The sequence below is a fragment of the Bremia lactucae genome, linkage group LG12 (assembly GCF_004359215.1).
Source record: "Bremia lactucae strain SF5 linkage group LG12, whole genome shotgun sequence".
In the NCBI taxonomy this organism is placed as follows: domain Eukaryota; phylum Oomycota; class Peronosporomycetes; order Peronosporales; family Peronosporaceae; genus Bremia; species Bremia lactucae.
The window spans coordinates 2,260,139-2,280,348 of NC_090621.1; the positions used below are offsets into that span (position 1 = coordinate 2,260,139).

Consider the following 20,210-nt stretch of genomic DNA (forward strand, 5'->3'; position numbering starts at 1 on the left):
CAAAAGAACATGAGTTAAAAACCCGCAACTTACTTGACGGCGAGCTCCTGCCGCAGACTTAATCACAGATGAACAATACGATAGAGGATGTTCTTTTGGCATTAAGGGTGGGGTCGTACAGGAAGAAGCGATCTGATTCCTCCCATGAGTCTGCGTTAAAGCACGGAAGCCTCTTGAATTCTTTCGTTGCTTTAATCCAAGTGTTTATAAGATCGTACCGTACTTCCTTTCTTTGTAGATACATTGCTAATCCGAGATTTTTTTTCGGATCAGCTATGTATCCAAACTTGCCAGTAGCAAAAGCTTCTCGAATATTTATACGTAACACAACTGCTTAACAAAAGCAATTTCGTGTCTCGCTTGGCTTCATCCCCTCTCACTTCTCATTTTTTCCAATTGTGGTAGTAACTTTCGCTTCTCGATTTTAATGCATTGCACAGTGTTTTTTATTTTAATTGCGTGCGCCAAGTCTTCGTACGGCCAAACGCGGTCGGGATCCACGGCCAAGTCTGAATACATTGCGTCGAAATCCGACGAATACTCTTATAATTCAGATGCCATCGATCAATCACGCTTGCTTCGCGGAGCCGTTAACCCCGTGTCTGAAACTATGGCACTGCGAAAATTTATATTCGACATGCCCGAGATGCTTCGTCCGGAGCATTTCGAACCGATTTTTAAATATCCAGCTGCCGTGAAAGAAGTGATAAAAGACTATCTGGCGTATGGTGAGGCGCTATGCGGTAGTGGGTATGACCCCAGATTGTTGGCTCTACTCGGTGTGCGTCCTACTGTTTTAAAACAGGAGCTAATGAAAGCAAAGGGTGTAACCTTGTCAGTGGTGCCAAGCAGCCGAAAACGTCCACGTGCTCTTGACGAAGTTGAGAGTGAGGTTAAAAACTTTCGGAATGTCCTCAAAGACTTTTTTATCCCCCCGACCACCACAAACCCGTCCAAGCTCATCCCTGACGATATAGAAAAACTTGTTCCTGAGCACTTTACAGCTCAATTTAATTCGCTTGTTTACTTAATGTACTTTGCAGTCCTGCATTTTGATAGCCAAGAATTGGCAACCATGTCGTCATCTGTTCTGCTCAAGTACGCGTTACAGAAAAATCTACTTTTGCGAGAAAAAATAGAAAGTGGAACGTTAGGAGAATGGGAACGAGATTTCCGTCTGATGCGAGTTTTAAATGTGTACAAGTCGGAACAGACATAAGTAGCGATATGCTGAAGCACTATATTTTTTTGCACTCAATTTTCATTTTGTTGAAGAGGGGAGTACTGTTACAGAACTATTATTGCCTGGTTGCAATTGAATAAAAACGTCACATTCAATATTTCCATTGTATGAGTCATTTCACTGCATCGCAAAATCAACAGTTATTCGTTTGAAATCGTCTTTAGATCGCTCTTTTGACCTTTGGAACATCACACCTCCTTCATTGCATTAGGAAAGCACACATCAATTGGTGAACCGTTGTTGTCGTCAATTTACTTTATGGGTAAATGACTTATAATAGGTAATTAGTATATTCCCATTTATTATCGGCACCATACGAAACGGGGTGTACCGTTACATAAGTATTACTTCCTATAACAGGAATACTACTAATTGTTTCCCATAAGAGGAATAAATGAAGAAGAACCAAATAATTATCTTTATTAACGATGACTTAAATACCATCAATACCAAATTTGATATATTATTGATGCAACAAGACATACGCTCAATTGATTGGTTCATCAAAGTCTAAATAAACTCCGCCAATCGATTCAAGAGACGATTGTGCGGTGCGCAAGGAGGCGCCATACTTAATAAAATACTAAAATAATAGGTATAGTAGTAGATAGAAGATCATTACGTAAGATAATAATTATGAAAAAAAAACAGTTTTACTTTTCCCTAATTCTGATCCTTTGAATTACCTTTGGTAGCCTCAGCTACTTAGAAACCTTCCTATGTAGCTTTGTGCACGTGAAGTTTCGAGGCACCCAATCGTCACAGTAATCAGTGTAAGGTCAACCAGTACCTACCAGTACTAGTGAAAATTGACCCGTTACACCTGGTAGCACTTTGTAGTCCATTCAGCGACCTATGCCCGTTTTATCCAACAAGGACATGTTTGATGAAGAAGGAGGAGGATTCCCAGCACCTCAAGAAGGTTATCACGCCACGCTTCAAATGTTTACCCATTTGAGTGACCTTGAATGGAGAGCGATCCAATAAATGTTTTCGGTCGTAGGCAAGCCAGCCGTTGGCGTCATGTTGTATGCTCTGAAAAGAGAAGAACAGGATGCGGTAAGGCCGATGTAACGGGGCACTACGACTTGTACTGCTTCAGTACAAGTCCACTTCGCACTACTTCAGTTGCGAGTGGTACCTTACGTCACTCAACGTACACTAGTACGTGCAGAGGAAGACTTCTCTTACAGGTAACTACCTTAAAGAGGTTTTAATGAAAACTGTACTAATATAATTAAGTTTCTCTACTTTCAATCTGTCAATGCTAACTTAATAATAAACTAATAATATACATGCGATTGAAGTCTTCTCTCTCTCTCTCACTTTGATTACGTTTACAGCTAATTAGTCTGCGAGATAGATAGATATAACGGCTTATACTTATATATGGATAAGATTTCCGAGCATTACTATATAAAGTAATACTCTTATCTACCTTTAAATAATATATTAATTAACAATCTTAAGTGTAATTTCATGTAACGATACACCCCGTTGCTTCACCCCTCCCTTAAACGACAATCGCTCTGACTGTCATTGGATGGAGTGGTCACTATGTGACCACTTAATTAAAAATGAAGTTTATTGGTCAGAACCATCATTTTAAATTCTATCGCATGAAGAATAAATTCATGCGGGGTGCTGGTAGTGCGGCGCCTTCGGCTGCGGTTCATGCAGCCGCGGATGACGCACTAATGTCTCTTGCGGCAGACGTTCCGTCTGTCGTAGTATCTTCTTCTCGCGCAACACAAGATGTTTTGGGTGCACGTGGTGGTTTACCACGTGAATTCGACCCCTCTTTGGAGGTCGACTACGAATGCGAGTCGGACGAAATGGCCGTCTCGGGATGAATGGAACAGTCGCCTGATAGGCGGCTGAATATAAGCCTTCGAAAGAGAAAGCTCATTCTAAGAGACAAGTTAATAGTCTGTTTGGTTCCGACGGTGAGGATGAATCCTCATCACCCGTTCCGTCACCCATACGGTCACCTGCACCTCTTTCTGTGCAAGGTGATGACGATGGCATAAGCCATCTTAATAAAGTCTTGAGGTACCTTTGCTTTAGTTGGTACCACTCAGGGAAGTGAAGACGATAAAATGTCTCATCTCGCCCCTGAAAAGAAGCTGTGGCTTTTGCCCGAACGGCTAATTGATAGCTTGTCTGGAGAGACTACTCCTCACAATAAATATCCCTTATTTATTGCGACAAAGCTTCTTGGCCTTGATCCCAGCGCGAAGAACTTTCGCGCTGAGGAGAATTTTCTTAAGCATCGATGGTTTAGTGGCAACAATAAGCAAGATAAGGTCTCGCTTATGCAAGCCTGGAGCGCGTCTTTCCGCAATGTCAAAGACATTGGACGCGAAGCTTGGCTTCAAAGACTAAACGCGAATCGCGTTAAATTTGAGAAACGAACTCCACCCGGTGCAAAGTATAAATTGCATCGGTTGTCACGTGAGGCTGGGCTTCCATGCCTCACGTGGGGTGATCTTTGTCCGTGTTGTGTTGGCAACACGAAGAGAGTAAAAGGGGATGTCTATTTCCTTTCTTCGCCCTGGGAAGGGCTCGCATCTCTATTGAGATGCGGGATGCGATTGACTCTTACAATCAATTTACAAGTGCCAGATGCGCGCGTTTTCCGATGGACCTTATGATCCATCGGATGGGTCTCGTCATACTGACGGGCGAGATCCTCAACGTCGACAATCAGCTGGGAACGAGGCTCCCGATTGTCATGTGAAGGTGGATAACCGCGCCAGCGAACAAGATAACTCGTTCGCTGCACCTTCACATCACAGTGTTTTGAAAATTTTCCACAAGGAAACGGTGACCACCGTGGGAATCCACCAATTGTTGTGGTGGAGGCGAAAAAATTAGATTCGAACCGTATGTCGAAATCAATGTCGAGGATCGACAAGATCGGTCACATCCTCCATGATTTGCAGATGGGACTTGACCACGAGCGTGGCAAGCGTCGATCTTTGGAGCAGACGGTGCAGGCTGACCATATCGAGCGGTTGGAAGACCGTTCGAAGAGTGCGTACTCCATGTTGGAGCACGAACGGAAATATCACGCTCTTCGTGATGAGCTGTCGTCGGCTCATCGCAGTCTCGAGGATAAAAAAAAACGGAAATGACCTGAGATTCGCCAGCTTCAACATGAGAATCTGGTTCGCGATCACAAAAATCTTTTAGGGATTCGTTATTGAGTTATCTCCAAAGTTAACTTCGGAAGCGCATACAGATCAAGAGTATAAGCGCCTACTCTCGAACGGTTATTAACCAAGACATTAAAGGTCTCGGTTTTCTTCCTGGGATTTATCCACAGGCTGCCGGAGGATTAATCCGTCGGGATCTAGAAGTCTAATAACTTCAACTATCTGAGGAGATTTCTCCTCAAGTACGTGGGGACCTCTTCCCTCAACGTCTTCTGAATGTGATTGCGCTATCACAGTCGGGTCCTCTACGGTCGACTCTCTACTCGACCTAGGACATCGTGTTGTCCCTTTGGAGCAACCGGTATACTCCTTGAATGTTGCCCACCAAGCATTCATTCATGTCTTAATCCACTTGACCTTTCCGAGTGGTGGACCTTCGGCGCTGCCTGTGCATTAACACAGCCGCCGGCAGCTGACTCCACAATGTGGTTAGTAATCACACCGTGATCTTGTGCAGTCGTACTAACAACAGTACCACAAGTGAGTCCATCTTATTCACTCTTAGTACATCCACACGCTTGTGGACGTTTTAAAATGCTCATCAGATGGCTATCTGATGAACAAGTTGCAGGCATCTTTACAAATCGATGCTGCCAGCTGATCCTTGGCTCATATTTTCTGAGCCAAGGTAGACCTAGGATAACATCAAATTTGTCATACAAATCCAGTACGATGAAATCATCCCATACTGAAAATCTTTTAGCGTGTAGTGAAATTTCACAACGCGTTTCATCACTTATCGATGCGCCTGTCGCTAGACGCACCATCATCCTCGTTGGAGGGATGTCGCGCTCAACATATTTGAGCGCACGACCCTCTAGTGACTGGCGACGAATAAAGTTATTCGACGCTCCGCAGTCCACTAGGGCTCTAAGTGATAATTCATTAGTCACCTTTTAACTTTAAGGTGATGAGGTACCCTCATCACCAGGTGTAGAGACACATAATAATTGTGTGTCTGGAGCAACTTTCTTCATGAGATTTGCAAATTTCCTTGAGGTTGCTGAATCAGTAAGGCGTTGCGCCCCTACTGACCCCGACCGTTTTTTTTGGCGGTCCGCCTCGCTGTTGCTATTTCGCAACAACGTCGGACCCGCGACCGTTGCCCTTCTTAGTATTCGGTCCATAATTACGTTCAGTACCTTTCGGTACTGGGCGTGGGGCACCACACTCATGAGGGCAGTGTCCTAATTTTTGGCAGTGGAGGCATTTCTGCAATCGCTTATTGCTCGAAAAGCGAGGCCTCTTGCTTTCAACGTAAGAAAGGTCCATGGGTTCTGGACCTCCTAACTCGTGTCGTCTTGGAGCACGATACGATGACGAACAAGCTTGAGCCTGTCTCAAGCTAAAGTCCTCCTGTTCCGCAACGGATATTGCTTCTTCAAGCGTATCCAGTTCCAAGCGGAACAGGTGGGTCTTTACAGGACCATCCGTAAGACCTCGCATGAACACCGTAATTAACGTGTGTTCATGGACGGGGTTCTTTATAATACAACTCGCTAAGAGTCGTATGTGCTGGGCATATGCGTGAACATCACGCTTGCCTTGCTTGAGTTTCAGAAGCTCTGAACGAGCTCTGAACTCAGCCCTTGGCGGTTCAAACGTCTGTTTGAGCCGGGCTTTAAAAGCCTCTAGCGACCCAAAAACAAATGTGTCGCGCAACTTAGAGCCCAATGCCCAAGTTTTGGCACGACCTGCCAAATTTGATTGAGCGAATGCGAATGCGACTTGCATTTGCTCGTCGACGATGTGACGTGCCCTTATGGCATCGTCCAACTCGACAAACCATCTCAAGAGGGAGTCTGTTTCGACTCGCCTATGCAAAGAGATGCCAATCTTTAAGGTTTCGGGACGACGCGTTTGCGTCATCCCAGGTACAGGGGTCTGTACCTGTTGTAACCTCAACAGTTCTGCCTTTTGAGAGCCTTGCTAAATTCAGCAAGGCTACCTTCTCCTTCATCTCGTCAAGTTCATGTTGTATGAACTTGGCGATGGCTGAATGGAGGGCATCTCTGTCCAAACCGGACAGCATGGCCAAGGTGGCATCGTTTCCTACGGTCGAACTCATCCGTTCGACCGCACTCCTTTCTATGTCACTTAGAAAGGAGTAGCTTTCACGCGAAACGTGATGCGTATTCCCACTATCATTTAACATGTCCATGTTAGATGAAGTAAATGTGGTCCTTGGACAGACTACAAAGTGCTACCAGGTGTAGCGGGGCACTACGACTTGTACTGCTTCAGTACAAGTCCATTTCGCACTGCTTCAGTTGCGAGTGGTGCCTTACGTCACTTCACGTACACTAGTACGTGCAGAGGAAGACTTCTCTTTCAGACAACTAACTTAATAAGGATTAAACGGAAATTGTATAAATATAATTAGTATCTCTTTTTCTATCTGTTAATGCTAGCTTAATTATAAACNTCTTGGAGGACGATACGATGACGAACAAGCTTGAGCCTGTCTCAAGCTAAAGTCCTCCTGTTCCGCAACGGATATTGCTTCTTCAAGCGTATCCAGTTCCAAGCGGAACAGGTGGGTCTTTACGGGACCATCCGTAAGACCTTGCATGAACACCGTAATCAACGTGTGTTCATGGACTGGGTTATTTGTAATACAACTCGCTAAGAGTCGTATGTGCTGGGCATATGCGTGAACATCACGCTTGCCTTGCTTGAGTATCAGAAGCTCTGAACGAGCTCTGAACTCAGCCCTAGGCGGTTCAAACGTCTGTTTTAACCGGGCTTTAGAAAGCTCTAGCGACCCAAAGACATATGGGTCACGCAACTTAAGGCCTAGTACCCAAGTTTTGGCACGACCTGAAAAACTTGATTGACGCGACTGCTACTTGCATTTGCTCGTCGATGATGTGACGTGCCCTTATGGCTTAGTCCAACTCGACAAACCATCTTAAGAGGCAGTCTTCTTCGACTCCTCTATAGTTAGAGATGTCAATCTTTAGGGTTTCGGGACGACGCGTATGCGTCATCCCAGGTACAGGAGTCTGTAACTGTTGTAAACTCAACAGTTCTGCCTGTTGAGAGCCTTGCTGATTCAGCAAGGCTACCTTCTCCTTCACCTCGTCAAGTTCGTGTTGTATGAACTTGGCGATGGCTGAATGGAGGGCATATCTGTCCAAACCGGACAGCATGGCCAAGATGGCATCGTTCCCTATGATCAAACTCATTCCTTCGACCGCACTCTTTTCTATGTCACTTAGAAAGGAGAAGCTATCACGCGAACCGTAATGCGTATTCCCACAATCACCTGACATGTACATGTTAGATGAAGGAAATGTGGTCCTTGAAGGGACTACAAAGTGCTACCAGGTGTAACGGGGCACTACGACTTGTACTGCTTCAGTACAAGTCCACTTCGCACTGCTTCAGTTGCGAGTGGTGCCTTACGTAACTTAACGTACTTAAGTACATGCAGATGAAGACTTATCTTCAAGACAATTACCTTAAAGAGGGTTAAATGAAAACTGTACTAATATAATTAAGTTTCTCTTCTTTCTATCTGATAATGCGACTTTTATAAACTAATACTAAAAACGCAATTGAAATCTTATCTCTTACTCTTTTTTTCGTTTACAGCTGATTAGTCTGCGGGATAAATAGATATAACTGCTTATACCTATTTATGGATAAGATTTTCGAGCATTACTATATCAAGTAATATTCTCCAAATGTTCTCTACCTTTTGGATAATATATTAATTAACAACCGTAAGTGTTAATTTCATGTAACGATGCACCCCGTCACAGCCGAGTCCATTCAACATGAACTCGACGTGGCCCAAGATAAAGTAGCATTGCTTAACCAGCAAGGCTCCCAACACGCGGAGTTAAGAGAACAGGGTGCTCAACAGTTGGAACAAGTGAGACAACAGCATGTTAATGCTGCAAACGGCTGACGCTTCTGTGTCGACCCGAAAGCTTAAAGATAGAAAATTTTAGTTTGAGGCAGTCGAAGGCGAATACCTTTTGAGATGGTTCGTCGAGTTAGACGACGCCATAGAAGCTCGTCGTATCAGTGATGATGTGGCGGAAGTATCAGTGATGATGTGGCGGAAGTGAAATTTGGCATGTCCAATTTAGCCGGACGTGCCAAATCTTGAGCCTTGGGGCTCAAGCTTCACAACCCATTAATCTTTAAGTTGTATGTGGTCTTTAAGTTTCGACTCACAGCATTTGAGCCGCCACGTGCCGAATTTAGGGCTCGGGCTGAGCTCCTGGACATGAAGTAGGGTAAGCGTGACTTTCACGCTTATGCCCAACACACACGATACCTGGTCAGTTGTATCGATCTAATTGATGAACAAAGGCAGGTAACTGTATTAACTAAAGATCTTGCAGACGGTCAAGTTAATGCCCACCTGTTTCGGCTAGAATAGAGTCGCTCGACCAAGCGATATCAATAGCGGAACATGAGGACTTCATCCTGAAACAGGCTTTCGTTGACACGGTTGCGTATCGTCCACCGAGACGACAAAAAAACGGAGGTTGAGAACCCATGAATCCCTCTTATGTTGAGAGCGAAAAACCTCGCTCTGAAGTAACAAAGATTACAAAAAAATAATCGTTATCAAAAAATGGGCTACTACGCATATGGGGGTAGTGTTTCACGGCTAGTGCCTAAAAGCACTGAGCGAGTAGACCGACCTCTCACTAGGAACAGCGGAGGACGCGGATCTGCGCTGTTGCGAAATTGGAACGCAAGGCAAATCGACAAAGAACGGTCGGGGTCAGAAGGAGTGGAGCGCCCTACCGATATAGCGACGTCAAAAGAATTGGCAGGCCTTTTTTGTTTTTCTGACTAAAGATGCTCCTCGCACACAAACATTGTGCATAATTGCCCCAGGGGACGAGGTTACATCATCACCCAAGCAACAAAACTTTCAAATAAGGTGCCACTTAAGTCCCTAGTCGATTCTGGGGCGTCAAATGACTTCTATTAGATGCCAATCGCTAGAAGATCGCAGACTCAAACGTACTGAGCGCTATATCTCTCTAACAAGGATATCAGCGCGCTTAGCAACAGGCCCATCTATAACAATTAAGAAACGTATAGTTGGTAACCAAAACACGTTAAAACGTAAGCAGTACGATGATGATTTCATCGTTTTCGATTTGGATGACAAATTCGATGTTATCCTTGGATTACCATGGCTCAGAAAGTACGAGCCATGTTTAAATTGGCAACATCGAGCCGTGACGATTCCAGTCTCTTGTTTATCAGATGACGTCTTGTAGCGTCCACAAGCGTGTGGATGTCTGACGAGAGAGTGGAATGGCCTCACTTGTGGATCGGTCGTTTGCACGACTGCACAAGACCCTAGTGTGAAACCAAACACATTGCGGGGTTAGATCCCGACGGCTGTGTACAAGCACAAGCAGCGTCTAAGGTCCACTATTGTGATGTGGACATAGTTGCCGACGGCTGGGCACAAGAACACGCAGCGTTGAAGTTCGACCACTCGGAATAGTTGAGTGATACGAAACAAAGATGATTGCTATAAAAGCAACATCAAGAAAATTTGAAGCGCGTACAAGATACAGTGCGAAAGTCCAGTTCGACTGGAAAGTCGATCGTAGAGGATCTCGCTGTGGTAGCGCGACCACAGCTAGAGGCTGTTGGGGGATCCTTCCCATATAATTTCTGTGGAAATAAGTCCCGGTCAAAGGTTCCCAGGTACCTTTGGAAATAAGTTTTAAAGAGCTAACTGAAACAATAAATGTCTTAGTAAACACACTCCTCGCGGTCTCTGTTTTGTACATTCTGTACAAAGGGTGTCCGAGTTTGGAACAAAGGTTTGACATCCTTTGCCCGCTTGCAAGTGTTCCAATGCCGGAAAAGGCATCGACGTATGATTCCGTTTTATCCTCACCCAGGCTTGTGAAGCCTGGATGAGTAACATAACGGAGTACGGTATCGATCTTTCGGTTGTACCAGAATACAGAACTAGGTTGCCCTTAGAGGACAACCAAGGCCTCTTTCAAGAGCAAACTGCAACGAACTGCAGTCCTCTTCTTTTGGCTTATGATAACATTAACGTTAGCTTGGCCTTTGGAGAAATCCTGGAGTAGGAGGTGACACGTCCCTCGCAGTAGACGCATTAGCGTCCACCAAAACTTTTTCCTTACTGATAGCTGCACTGATCTGTGCGGGTACCAGCTTAGCAACCTCGCGGCTCACGCGCACAGACTTCTTTGTCGTCATCTTAATTTTGGTCAAAACCAATAATGCAAATCAAATTGGAAATTTAATTGAAATTAACAATGCAAAATTACAGGGGAGGACATATAGTATTTCCTTTCACCCTAGATCAGTCGCCAAAGTGACTTTTGGTTGGGGAGGTGATATAACGGGACACCCCGTTACATAAGTATTATCTCCTACAAGAGGAGTAATAAAAAATATTTTCTATTAGAGGAAAAAAATACAGATATGCAACATCATTGTCTTAATCAATTTTGAATAAAATAGTTCCTAATTACCAAATCTGGTGTAATTGATGCAATAAGACATTAGCTCTCTCTACTAGCTGATTGAAGTCTAAATCAACCCCACCGATCGCTATAAGACACGGTTGTGCGGTGCGCAAGAAGACAATGTGTTGCTTGATCATGTATTACTCCGAAACATAACGTGTCGGCCGAATGATTTTACAGTGCTGTTTCGAATTTAAAGTAACTTCTCGCCCTCAAATGGTATAAGTTACTAGACTTCTTAATCCCGAGGGATTAATCCCCCGGCAGCCGTGGATAAATTCCAGGAAGAAACCGAGACATTAAATGTCTTGGTTAATGACGGATCGAGAGTAGGCGCTTCTACTCTTGATCTGCTTAGTTAGTTAGGTATTATTGTAATGAATTCAGTAATAAATAGAAGACCACTTAATTGAAAACGATGTTGATTGGTCAGAACCATCAATTTTAAATCTATCGCATGGTTAACAAGTCTATGCAATATGCGAACAGTGCGTCGCCCGCGGCTGCATGAACGGCAGCCGAAGGCGCCACACTATTCGCATACCTTATAGACTTATTAAACATGCGGATTTTCGTAGGAAACTCAATATAATAATACAGTTTTACTTTCCTCTATTCTAATGCTTAGTCTATAACTTAAAATTAAAGGCCCTTAGCTTCAGAGAAACCTTCTTCTGTCCTTTGTGTGCGTGAAGTTTCGAGGCACCTCACCTAACACTGTAATCAGTGCAAGGTAAACTAGTACTGATCAGTACTACCCACGATGCGCCCAAAAGCTGTATTTTGCTTGCAGCGAATATACACTTCTTGAGATTCGATGCTTACGCATATTTTACAGACGTGGTACAATATACTTCAACGTCCAACTTTTCGTTCATGGCTCTGCTGTGACATCATTAAAATAACTCGGCTCGAAATCTTGCACCAATCGTATCAGGTTGGTTATTTATCTGTTGAATATTGCAGGGGCATTGCCAGACCCTCGTGAAGTAACCAGCCACTCTCATAACACTTCACTTGGGGTCCTTACGGGTGTGAAAGGAATATCTTGTCCACGCAAAAGGATCTGATAGATTCATCTATTAAATCGATTTACTAAATAATAGTACTCTTTGACATATCTTCAATGATAACGTCTTTTCGTGGTATCGGCGTTTTAGCCGGTACAGTTACAGCGTTCAATTTATTGAATGCATGCACAATCCACCATCCTCATAATGCTTTATGCACACAGAAGGTCGGAGAGTTATCTGGGAAGCTGACTTCTCACGTGGCTCGCTGCTCAGCGATCGGAAACAAAAACTGTCGATCGCTAATACTTGTTCACGTGGCAATGGCCATTGCGCCATAACACAGTATTTCGAACCTGTGATTAGGTCGATTTCGTGTCGAGTTCTTTTGTCCTTAGACAACTTGCACGGTACTGATACAGGGAAGAGATCCTTAAATTCAATTTAATCCTTATATAGAGGCTTTGTATTCAAAGAACCTCAGGATTGGGACGTAATCTGTTCAATCCGAGTCTTCTCATCGAGGACATTTTCATCATTCGTTGAGCTACTGAAAATCCGTTCGCTCTCAGGGAATACTATTCCCGACCAAATATTGGCCACGTAGTTGTCATCTGTGACAAGTACGCAAATCTGCTTGACTTTGCCACTCAACAAATCACGCAAGAACCGCTTCGGTTTAGACGTTGGCAATTCAGTTATCTCCGAAATTAACCTCGGAGGCGCTATTCGATCAAGTTTATAAGTGCCTACACTTGATCCATTGTTTACGAAAACGTTAGTTGTGTCAGTTTCCTCTCCAACAATCTTGTTTCTTTTGATATTTTGCCACATGCGAAACACGTCCCGGTAAACTTGTTTCTTGTTTCGTTTGATCGAAGAACTTTGCCCTTGACGCTTCTAGTAGCCTTCAATGCAAGTTTTCTCTTTACCAAAATGCCTTCGAATACACACGACGAAGCGTCTTCTTGGCCTGAAACAGATCGATGTCCGTCATAAACTCGATATTTTGACGCTCTCATCCTATCTTTCGGATAGACTTTCTAGTAAAATAACGAGCTATCCATCTCGCGACCCTTCCTCTTCAATATCTTTAAATCGACAAGCAGAGTTCATCGAACTTCAGGGAGTATTTCATCACACTCACACCCTTCTCTATCTTGATCTCATGCGATGTTGACGCATGTGGACTCGATTGTGAATAATTCGGCGAAGAAAGTAGCTCTTCAAAATCTCCCATGCATCGTCTGTGCAGACCAAACCATGGATTGAAGACTTGGACTTGCCGTTGTGCACAAATTTGCAAAAGCCTTCATGTCGTTTATTTCCAGGTAGCCGCGTGAACGTCGCCTTTAACCGAGCCTACATCGTGTAGACGTCCCCTAGCAACCCTTTATTTGCGAGCTTCATTCGAGTGTTATACTCCCGCAATAAATAATTGTCTTCATTAAGAATAGTGTTTGCCTCCGCCGTATTTGAGCTCATGACCTAATAATGTATATTCGCAGGGAGACAACTAGTAGTCAGGAAGTGTATTGGAAAGTATATTTGCCCTTAAAAGACTTACACATGCATCAGCTAGCTAGCTTGAAGAATTAATCAGAAGGTCTCACCTGAGTCGTTTCCTTGCTTTGTCTAACCGAATGCTGAAGCCTGTAACCACTTTGGACCAGTTTCGAGCGCTTTGGAAACTTCACAGCTCTGCAAAGCGTCTATAAAGTCAAAGAATGATATCTTGTAACAAGGAATATCACGGATTTTGACTATACAGCATTGCTGAGGCAATACTATTTTTGGAGACTTCATATATGGGTCGATGATTTGAACGACCTACACTCTTCATTGCCGAGGCACTTCTGCTTTGCTCGACCGTCTGGTTTTACAAGCTGTCATTACGACCTCAGGATAGCCTCTGCACGCTAGGTATCCGTTTCATTTAGTGCCCGTGTCGCTCTTGTACTCTTCGAGGTCGGTTACTTTTAAAATGAAATACCAGCTCCACCGTGTAAGGTAGTGGTGGCCTTTATATTTTTATCGACGCTTTGTAGTTGCACTTGTAGACTCCGATATGATGTCTCGTTGTTCGGAATTGTTTTGTTCGCCGGTGATGCGGCTATCGGTCAGCGTCACTTTCGTTCGTAACGAGGGTTAACTGACTTCGATCGATTTGAGTTGCAATCGGTCGTGTATAGTCAATGAATAAGGCAAACCGTTTATCAATCGGTCGTGTATAGTCAATGAATGTGGCAAACCGTTTATCAAGCGGTATAAAAGTCTAAAAACTTTCCACTAAAATTTATGGGGTTCCATAATCTTCCTGTCGTAACTTTCGGTTACTATTCGATTGATATTATTTATGGATTACCTGCTTATAGCCACTTTCTCTTTGGCTAACAGCTTAGCATATTACCGTAATTGTCTGTCGCACCGGACTTTATCGGCTAAGAGCCCCACCAAATTCGCAAATTTGAGCGGGGGCAAAATGTCTACTTGCCCAATATTCTGTCGACGTTTTCAGGAGATCTATTCGTCAAAACAAATTACTGATTGGATAGTGTGTTCTTAAGTGATCCAAGTGAATACATTTCTTATGAATGTAGCGGGGTGTCCCGTTACATAAGTATATATTATCTATAAGAGGAAAAATAATAATTATTTTGATAAGGAGAACTAAATGAAAAAGTGCAAAGTAATTATCTTTATTCATTTTGGCCTTAATTGTTCCAATATATCTAAATTGAGTAATATTGATGCAATCAGGCATTAGCTCTATTGATTGGTTGATTTAAGTCTGCATTAACCCCACCAATCGTTATAAGTCACGATTGTGTGTCGTGCAAGGAGGCGCCATATTTGGATAGATGTTAATATAATAAGTTCAGTAGTAGATAGAAGGTTGTTATGGAACATTTTTCTAAAAGAACCTGGAAACTTTTGACCACAGGTTTCCGAAAATTTATTCACACAGAAATTATTTGGGAAGTATCCTACCCAACAGCCTTTAGCTGTGGTTGCGCTACCGCAGCGAGATCCTCTACGATCGACTTTCCAGTCGAACTAGGCTTTCGCACTGTCTCGCATAGACAGGCGTTTATTTAAATTTTGGATGTTGCTTTTCTAGCAATCATCCTTGTATTAAACCACTCAACTATTTCAAGTGGTCGAACTTCAACGCTGCCTGTTCTTGTGCACAGTCAGCAACTATGTCCAGATCACAATAGTAAACCCTCGACGCTGCTGTGCTTGTGCACAGCCGTCGGGATCTAACTCCGCACTGTGTTAGGTTTTCACACTGGTTTCCGGGAATTTTTCCCTCAGAAATTATTTGGGGTTATTCTCCCCAACACCCTCTAGCTGTGATTACACTACCAAAGCGATATCCTGTGCAATCGACTCTTCAGTCAATCTAGGACATCCGGACTGTTTCTTATAGATGGGCGTTTCAGAAAAATTTGAATGTTGCTTTTCAAGCAAGCATCCTCGAAGTTCGACGTTGTCTGTGCTTGTACAAAGCCGTCGGTAACTATGTCCACGTCACAATGGTGGGACTCCAACGCTGCCTGTGCGTGTGCTCAGCCGATCAAACTTCACAATGTGCTGGATATTCACTCTGAGGTCTTGTGCAGTCATGCTAACGACCGAACCACAAGTGAGAACATCGCACTCACTCACAGGACACCCACATGCTTGTGAACGCTTCAAGGCATTGATCAGTTGGCCATCTGGTAAACAAGAGACAGGCATCGTCACGGCTTGATGCTGCCAATTTATACAACGCTCGTACTTTCTGAGCCATACTATTCCAAGATTGACATCAAATTTGTCATCCAAATCTAGTACAAAGAAATTTTCATCGTACTGTTTACCCTTTAACGTGTATTCGATACCAACTACACGTTTCTTAACCAATTCAAATGGCATGTTGATAAGCGCACTGTCATCCTCGTTAGAGGAGTTATCGCGCTCAATAAATTTGAGTCTGCGATCTTCTAGAGATTGGTGTCTAATATATTGGTTATTTGACGCCCCAGAATCGACTAGGAATTTAAGAGGCAACTTATCAGACACTTTCATCTTCAGGGAGATGAGGTAAACCTCACCCCCTGGTAAAGATACACCTAATTTTTGAGTGGAAGAAGCAAGTTTCGTTGAGAGACCTGCAAATTGTTTTGACGTTGCTGGATCAGTAGGGCGCTTTGCACCTGACTCCTTCGCAACAACGTCGGATTCGCGTCCTCCGCTATTCTAAGCGAGAGCTTCTACGCAGGCCCTTGGGCGTGGTGCACTACATTCATAGGCGTAGTGCCCTGTTTTAAACATTTTTTGTTATCATTTGTAGCTTAAAGAGCGACTTTTTTGCTCTCTACATACGAGAGATCCATGGGTTCTGGACCTCCGTTTTCTTGTCATCTCGGTGAACGATATGCACCCGTGTAGACGAAAGCCTGTTTAGGCTGAAGTCCTCGCGTTATGCTATAGAGATCGCTTCGTCCAGCGTTTCTAGCTCGAGCCGGATAAGGTGAGTCTTGAAAGGACCGTCTGCAAGACCTTTAACAAAAACAGTTATTTATGTTTGTGCATCTATTACATAACTCACGATACAACTTACAAGGTATCGTGTATGTTGGACATAAGTGTGAAGGTCACTCTTGCCCTGCTTCAAATCCAAGAGCTCGGCTCGAGTCCGGAATTCGGCACGTGGCGGCTCAAATATTTGCCCGAGCCGGATCTTAAAGACCTCATACGACCCAAACCTAATGTGTCGTAAATCTTGAGCCTAAGGCCCAAGATTTGGCACGTACGGCTAAGTTGGAGATGTCAAATTTCACTTTCGTCGCATCATAATTGATATGGCGGGCTTCAATGCCATCTTCTTTTTCGATGAAGCACCTTAAAAGGGAGTCGCCTTCGTCTGCCTTCATTTTAAAGAATTTTATCTGAAAGCTTTCAGGTCGACGCGTAAACGTCGGCCAGCTGGCAGCATGTAAATGCTGCTAGTTAACTCAACAGCTCAAGCTTTTGATCACCCTGTTCTCTCAACACCACCGCGTGCTGAAGGCCTTGCTGAAGAAGCAAGGCTACTTTTTTCAGGCCCCGTCGAGTTCCTGTTTTATGAACTCGGCTATGGCCGCACGCTGTTCATCTCTTTCCAGAGTGTACAGTATGGCGCCAACGGCTGGCCCGTCCACGACAGAGCTCATTCATTTGATCGCTCTCCATCCAAGGTCACTCAAATGATTAAATTCTTCACGCAACCTTCGGGGGCTGAATAGCTCCCTCCTTCTTCATCCAACGTGTCCATTTTGAATAATTGTGCGTAGTCGCTGACCGGACTATTAAATGCCACTAGCGATAACGGAACACCTTATACTAGTACGGGTAAGTGCTAGCTGGCCTTACAGAGCGTATCTTTCTAGATACCTTGCGAAACGGATGACGCTAGGCGTCATCCCTCCTAATGTGAATGCACCCACGTGCATCACATACACAAGGGTTTGTCACAAATGTGAACCACACCCGAGTGCTGGGTCTAATTACTTTAATTGAGTAATTGATTCCCCCCTTAGTACACCAAGTGTACTTAATGGGGACTGTGTCACGTTAGGATAATGTTAGCCCGTTACATCTTCCTTCAAAGCCTTTTGGTTCGGCCTGCTGTGAGAGTGACGGCTGAAAGCGCTTTATCGGGGTAGGTGGCACGGTATGAAAATCTATCGCCGAACTGGAGTCAATTGGTTAATAACCACAGCCATTATGAAAACATCATTTTAAAATACAGAATAAGGTTGATGCCCTTCATACGGAGCTGCAAGAATCAGAATGCCGTGTAATTTTTTTGTGCAGAGCTGGACTTGTATTATTTTGATGAAATATTCCAAGATTAAATCCTATAAGATGCCTTCGGCTGTGGCGGATGAGCTAATCGCAATAATTATGTTTTTGTTCAAATAAAAATAAATTTCAGTGCTCTAGTGTATCGGGGTGTTCCGTTACATAACTATTATTTTCTAAAAGAGGAATAAAAAATATTATTTTCTATGAAAAAATAAAATAATAAGCACAAAATAATTATCTTTATTCATTTTGACTAATTAGATCCAATATCTTCAAATTGGATGATAGGTTAAATAAAACATTAGCTCTATTGATTGGTTAATTCGAGTCGAAATCAATCCCGTCAATCGTTATAAAACACGATTGCGCGGTACGCAAGAGGGCGCCACACTTAGTAAAATATTGATTAAATAAATTTAGTGGTAGGAAGAAGATCGTTACGTAGGTAAATATATTGTTTAAATTTTACTTTTCTTTAATTCTAATCCTTCAAATTACCTTTGGTAGCTAAAGCATCTTAGCTACTTAAAAACTTCATCTGCACCCTTGTGTACGTGAAGTTTCGGGGAACTTAACCTTCACGGTAATCAGTGTCGCAATACATATTAAGTGTTATCTATAGAGATGACATTTTGATTGGTAAAAGTAGGTATTTATACTTAATGCGATTAAATATAAATCAGTCTGAAAATTACTACCTACTTAGTAAGTGCGCACGAGGAGCCGGATTACCGCTCCCGCGATGGAACTTAACTAAAGTACTTAGTGTGTTGGATGAGGTCGCTAACGCACCCACAACAACTACCTCACTGCACGCAAGAGAAGCTAGTTAAACCGCTTCCTCCCTGTGCTAATGTGTGTGTCTAAGTAGAGCGTGGCCGAATTACGACGTGCCCGCCTACACTTGGTAGCACTTAAAACACTTCCCACGACCCGCATCTCTACGTGTGTACGTGTGGATGAGCCTCAATATTGATTGGACTCATTTTCCCACCTCTCCGAACATCATCGGGAGGTGGCAGGGCTTATGGCGCAGGGACTTGGTGAATAAGCCCTGGCCAGGCTCCTGGGTAGTACTCCTGAGCAACATGTTGCTCAGTTGGAGTAGTTTGAGGCATTCGTGCTCGGAAAGCGGAGGGCGCGTCCGAGGCACAGAGCCATGCTGCGGCGGAGTCCATCACTCAGACTCAGGATGAGCTGAGGCATGGGCAGGCTTGAAGCGAGGCTCTCAAGAGGAGTGTTAATATGCTCTCTGCCCCGCCGTATCAGCCGAAACCCATTCGGATGGACCCGCCCACGCTCGATGGAACTGCGGCGCACACGATTGTCCACTGACTTTTAGCCGTGGAGCAATGCGGTGTCGCCCAGCTCATCGAGGACGCCAGCCGGATGGTGTCGTACGCCATGTCGCATCTGCGCGGTAAGGCCTCAGAGTGGGCTTACTCGGCGCTTATGGCGAACAGAAAGGCGTTCCCTTCATGGACGATCTTTAAGGAAAAGATTCGCGCCATGTACCAGCCGCCGAACAACGAAGTGTTGCTTCAGGCGCACTTCTTTGGAGCGCGACAGGCGAAGCGGTCTCTGCAAGAGTATGTGCAAGAGATGCGCTCGCTGTCGGCGTCCATTGACGTAGGTCCGATTCCGGAGCACATTGAGGTGCCCACGTTTATGAACGGGCTACGGCATGGCTCATCGCGACAGGCCCTTTTCGGAAAGGTGCCGTCGACGATGGAAGAGGCAATCCAAATTGCCTTTGTTAAGGAGCAATCCTACAGTAGTGCCTCGGCGACAGCTTGGTATAAGCCGTCGACCGAAAGGAACAGATGCCACTCCTATGGAGTTGGGCAATGCAGACGTGGTCTGTTATAAATGCGGCAAGCGCGGCCATATGATGGCTCGCTGCTATGCCAGGGTCCCTGCTGGGGCAAAGATGCCCAGCAAGAGGACTCCCTTCCCAAAGGGCGATGGCAAGAACCAGCGTGCGAGACGCATGAGTTCTGCATCGACCACTGAGGGGTCGGGAAATGCAGGAGCGCAGTAGGGGCGGGATGCCCTACTGACGCGGACTCTGAAGCTACCCCTAAGTTCAGAGTTGTGGAACAAATGGGTAGCATAGTCCCTGAGGTCTCGAAATTTCGGACCTCAACCCTGCTGGTCTATAGCGCTCATGTAAGAGGCTATGACCAGGTGATGACCCTCCTAGTGGATTCGGGTGCATCACAAAATTTTGTGAAACTCGCGGCTCTAAGAAAGAGACCGGCGATGTTTGAGTCGCTTTGCCAGGATGGCAAGCGAGAAGAGGCGACCGTTCGTTTAGCGAACGGCGCGCTCGTTAAGTCTGAGGGAGTTCAGGTAGAACTCGCCTTCAGCTTTAGTGACTTCTCTTGTAAAGAGAAGTTCACAGTGCTAG

The 20,210-nt window shown here is 44.4% G+C and overlaps 1 protein-coding gene across 1 annotated transcript; it reads left to right on the forward strand.

The window, feature by feature from the left end:
• Positions 1–427: 427 nt before the first annotated feature.
• On the forward strand, positions 428–1,219 carry CCR75_005743 (uncharacterized protein; the record flags this gene model as incomplete). The annotated part of the gene is made up of 1 exon (XM_067963819.1): positions 428–1,219. One exon carries the CDS (start codon positions 428–430, stop codon positions 1,217–1,219), a length of 792 nt encoding a protein of 263 aa, XP_067820815.1.
• Between the last annotated feature and the right edge of the window lie 18,991 nt (positions 1,220–20,210).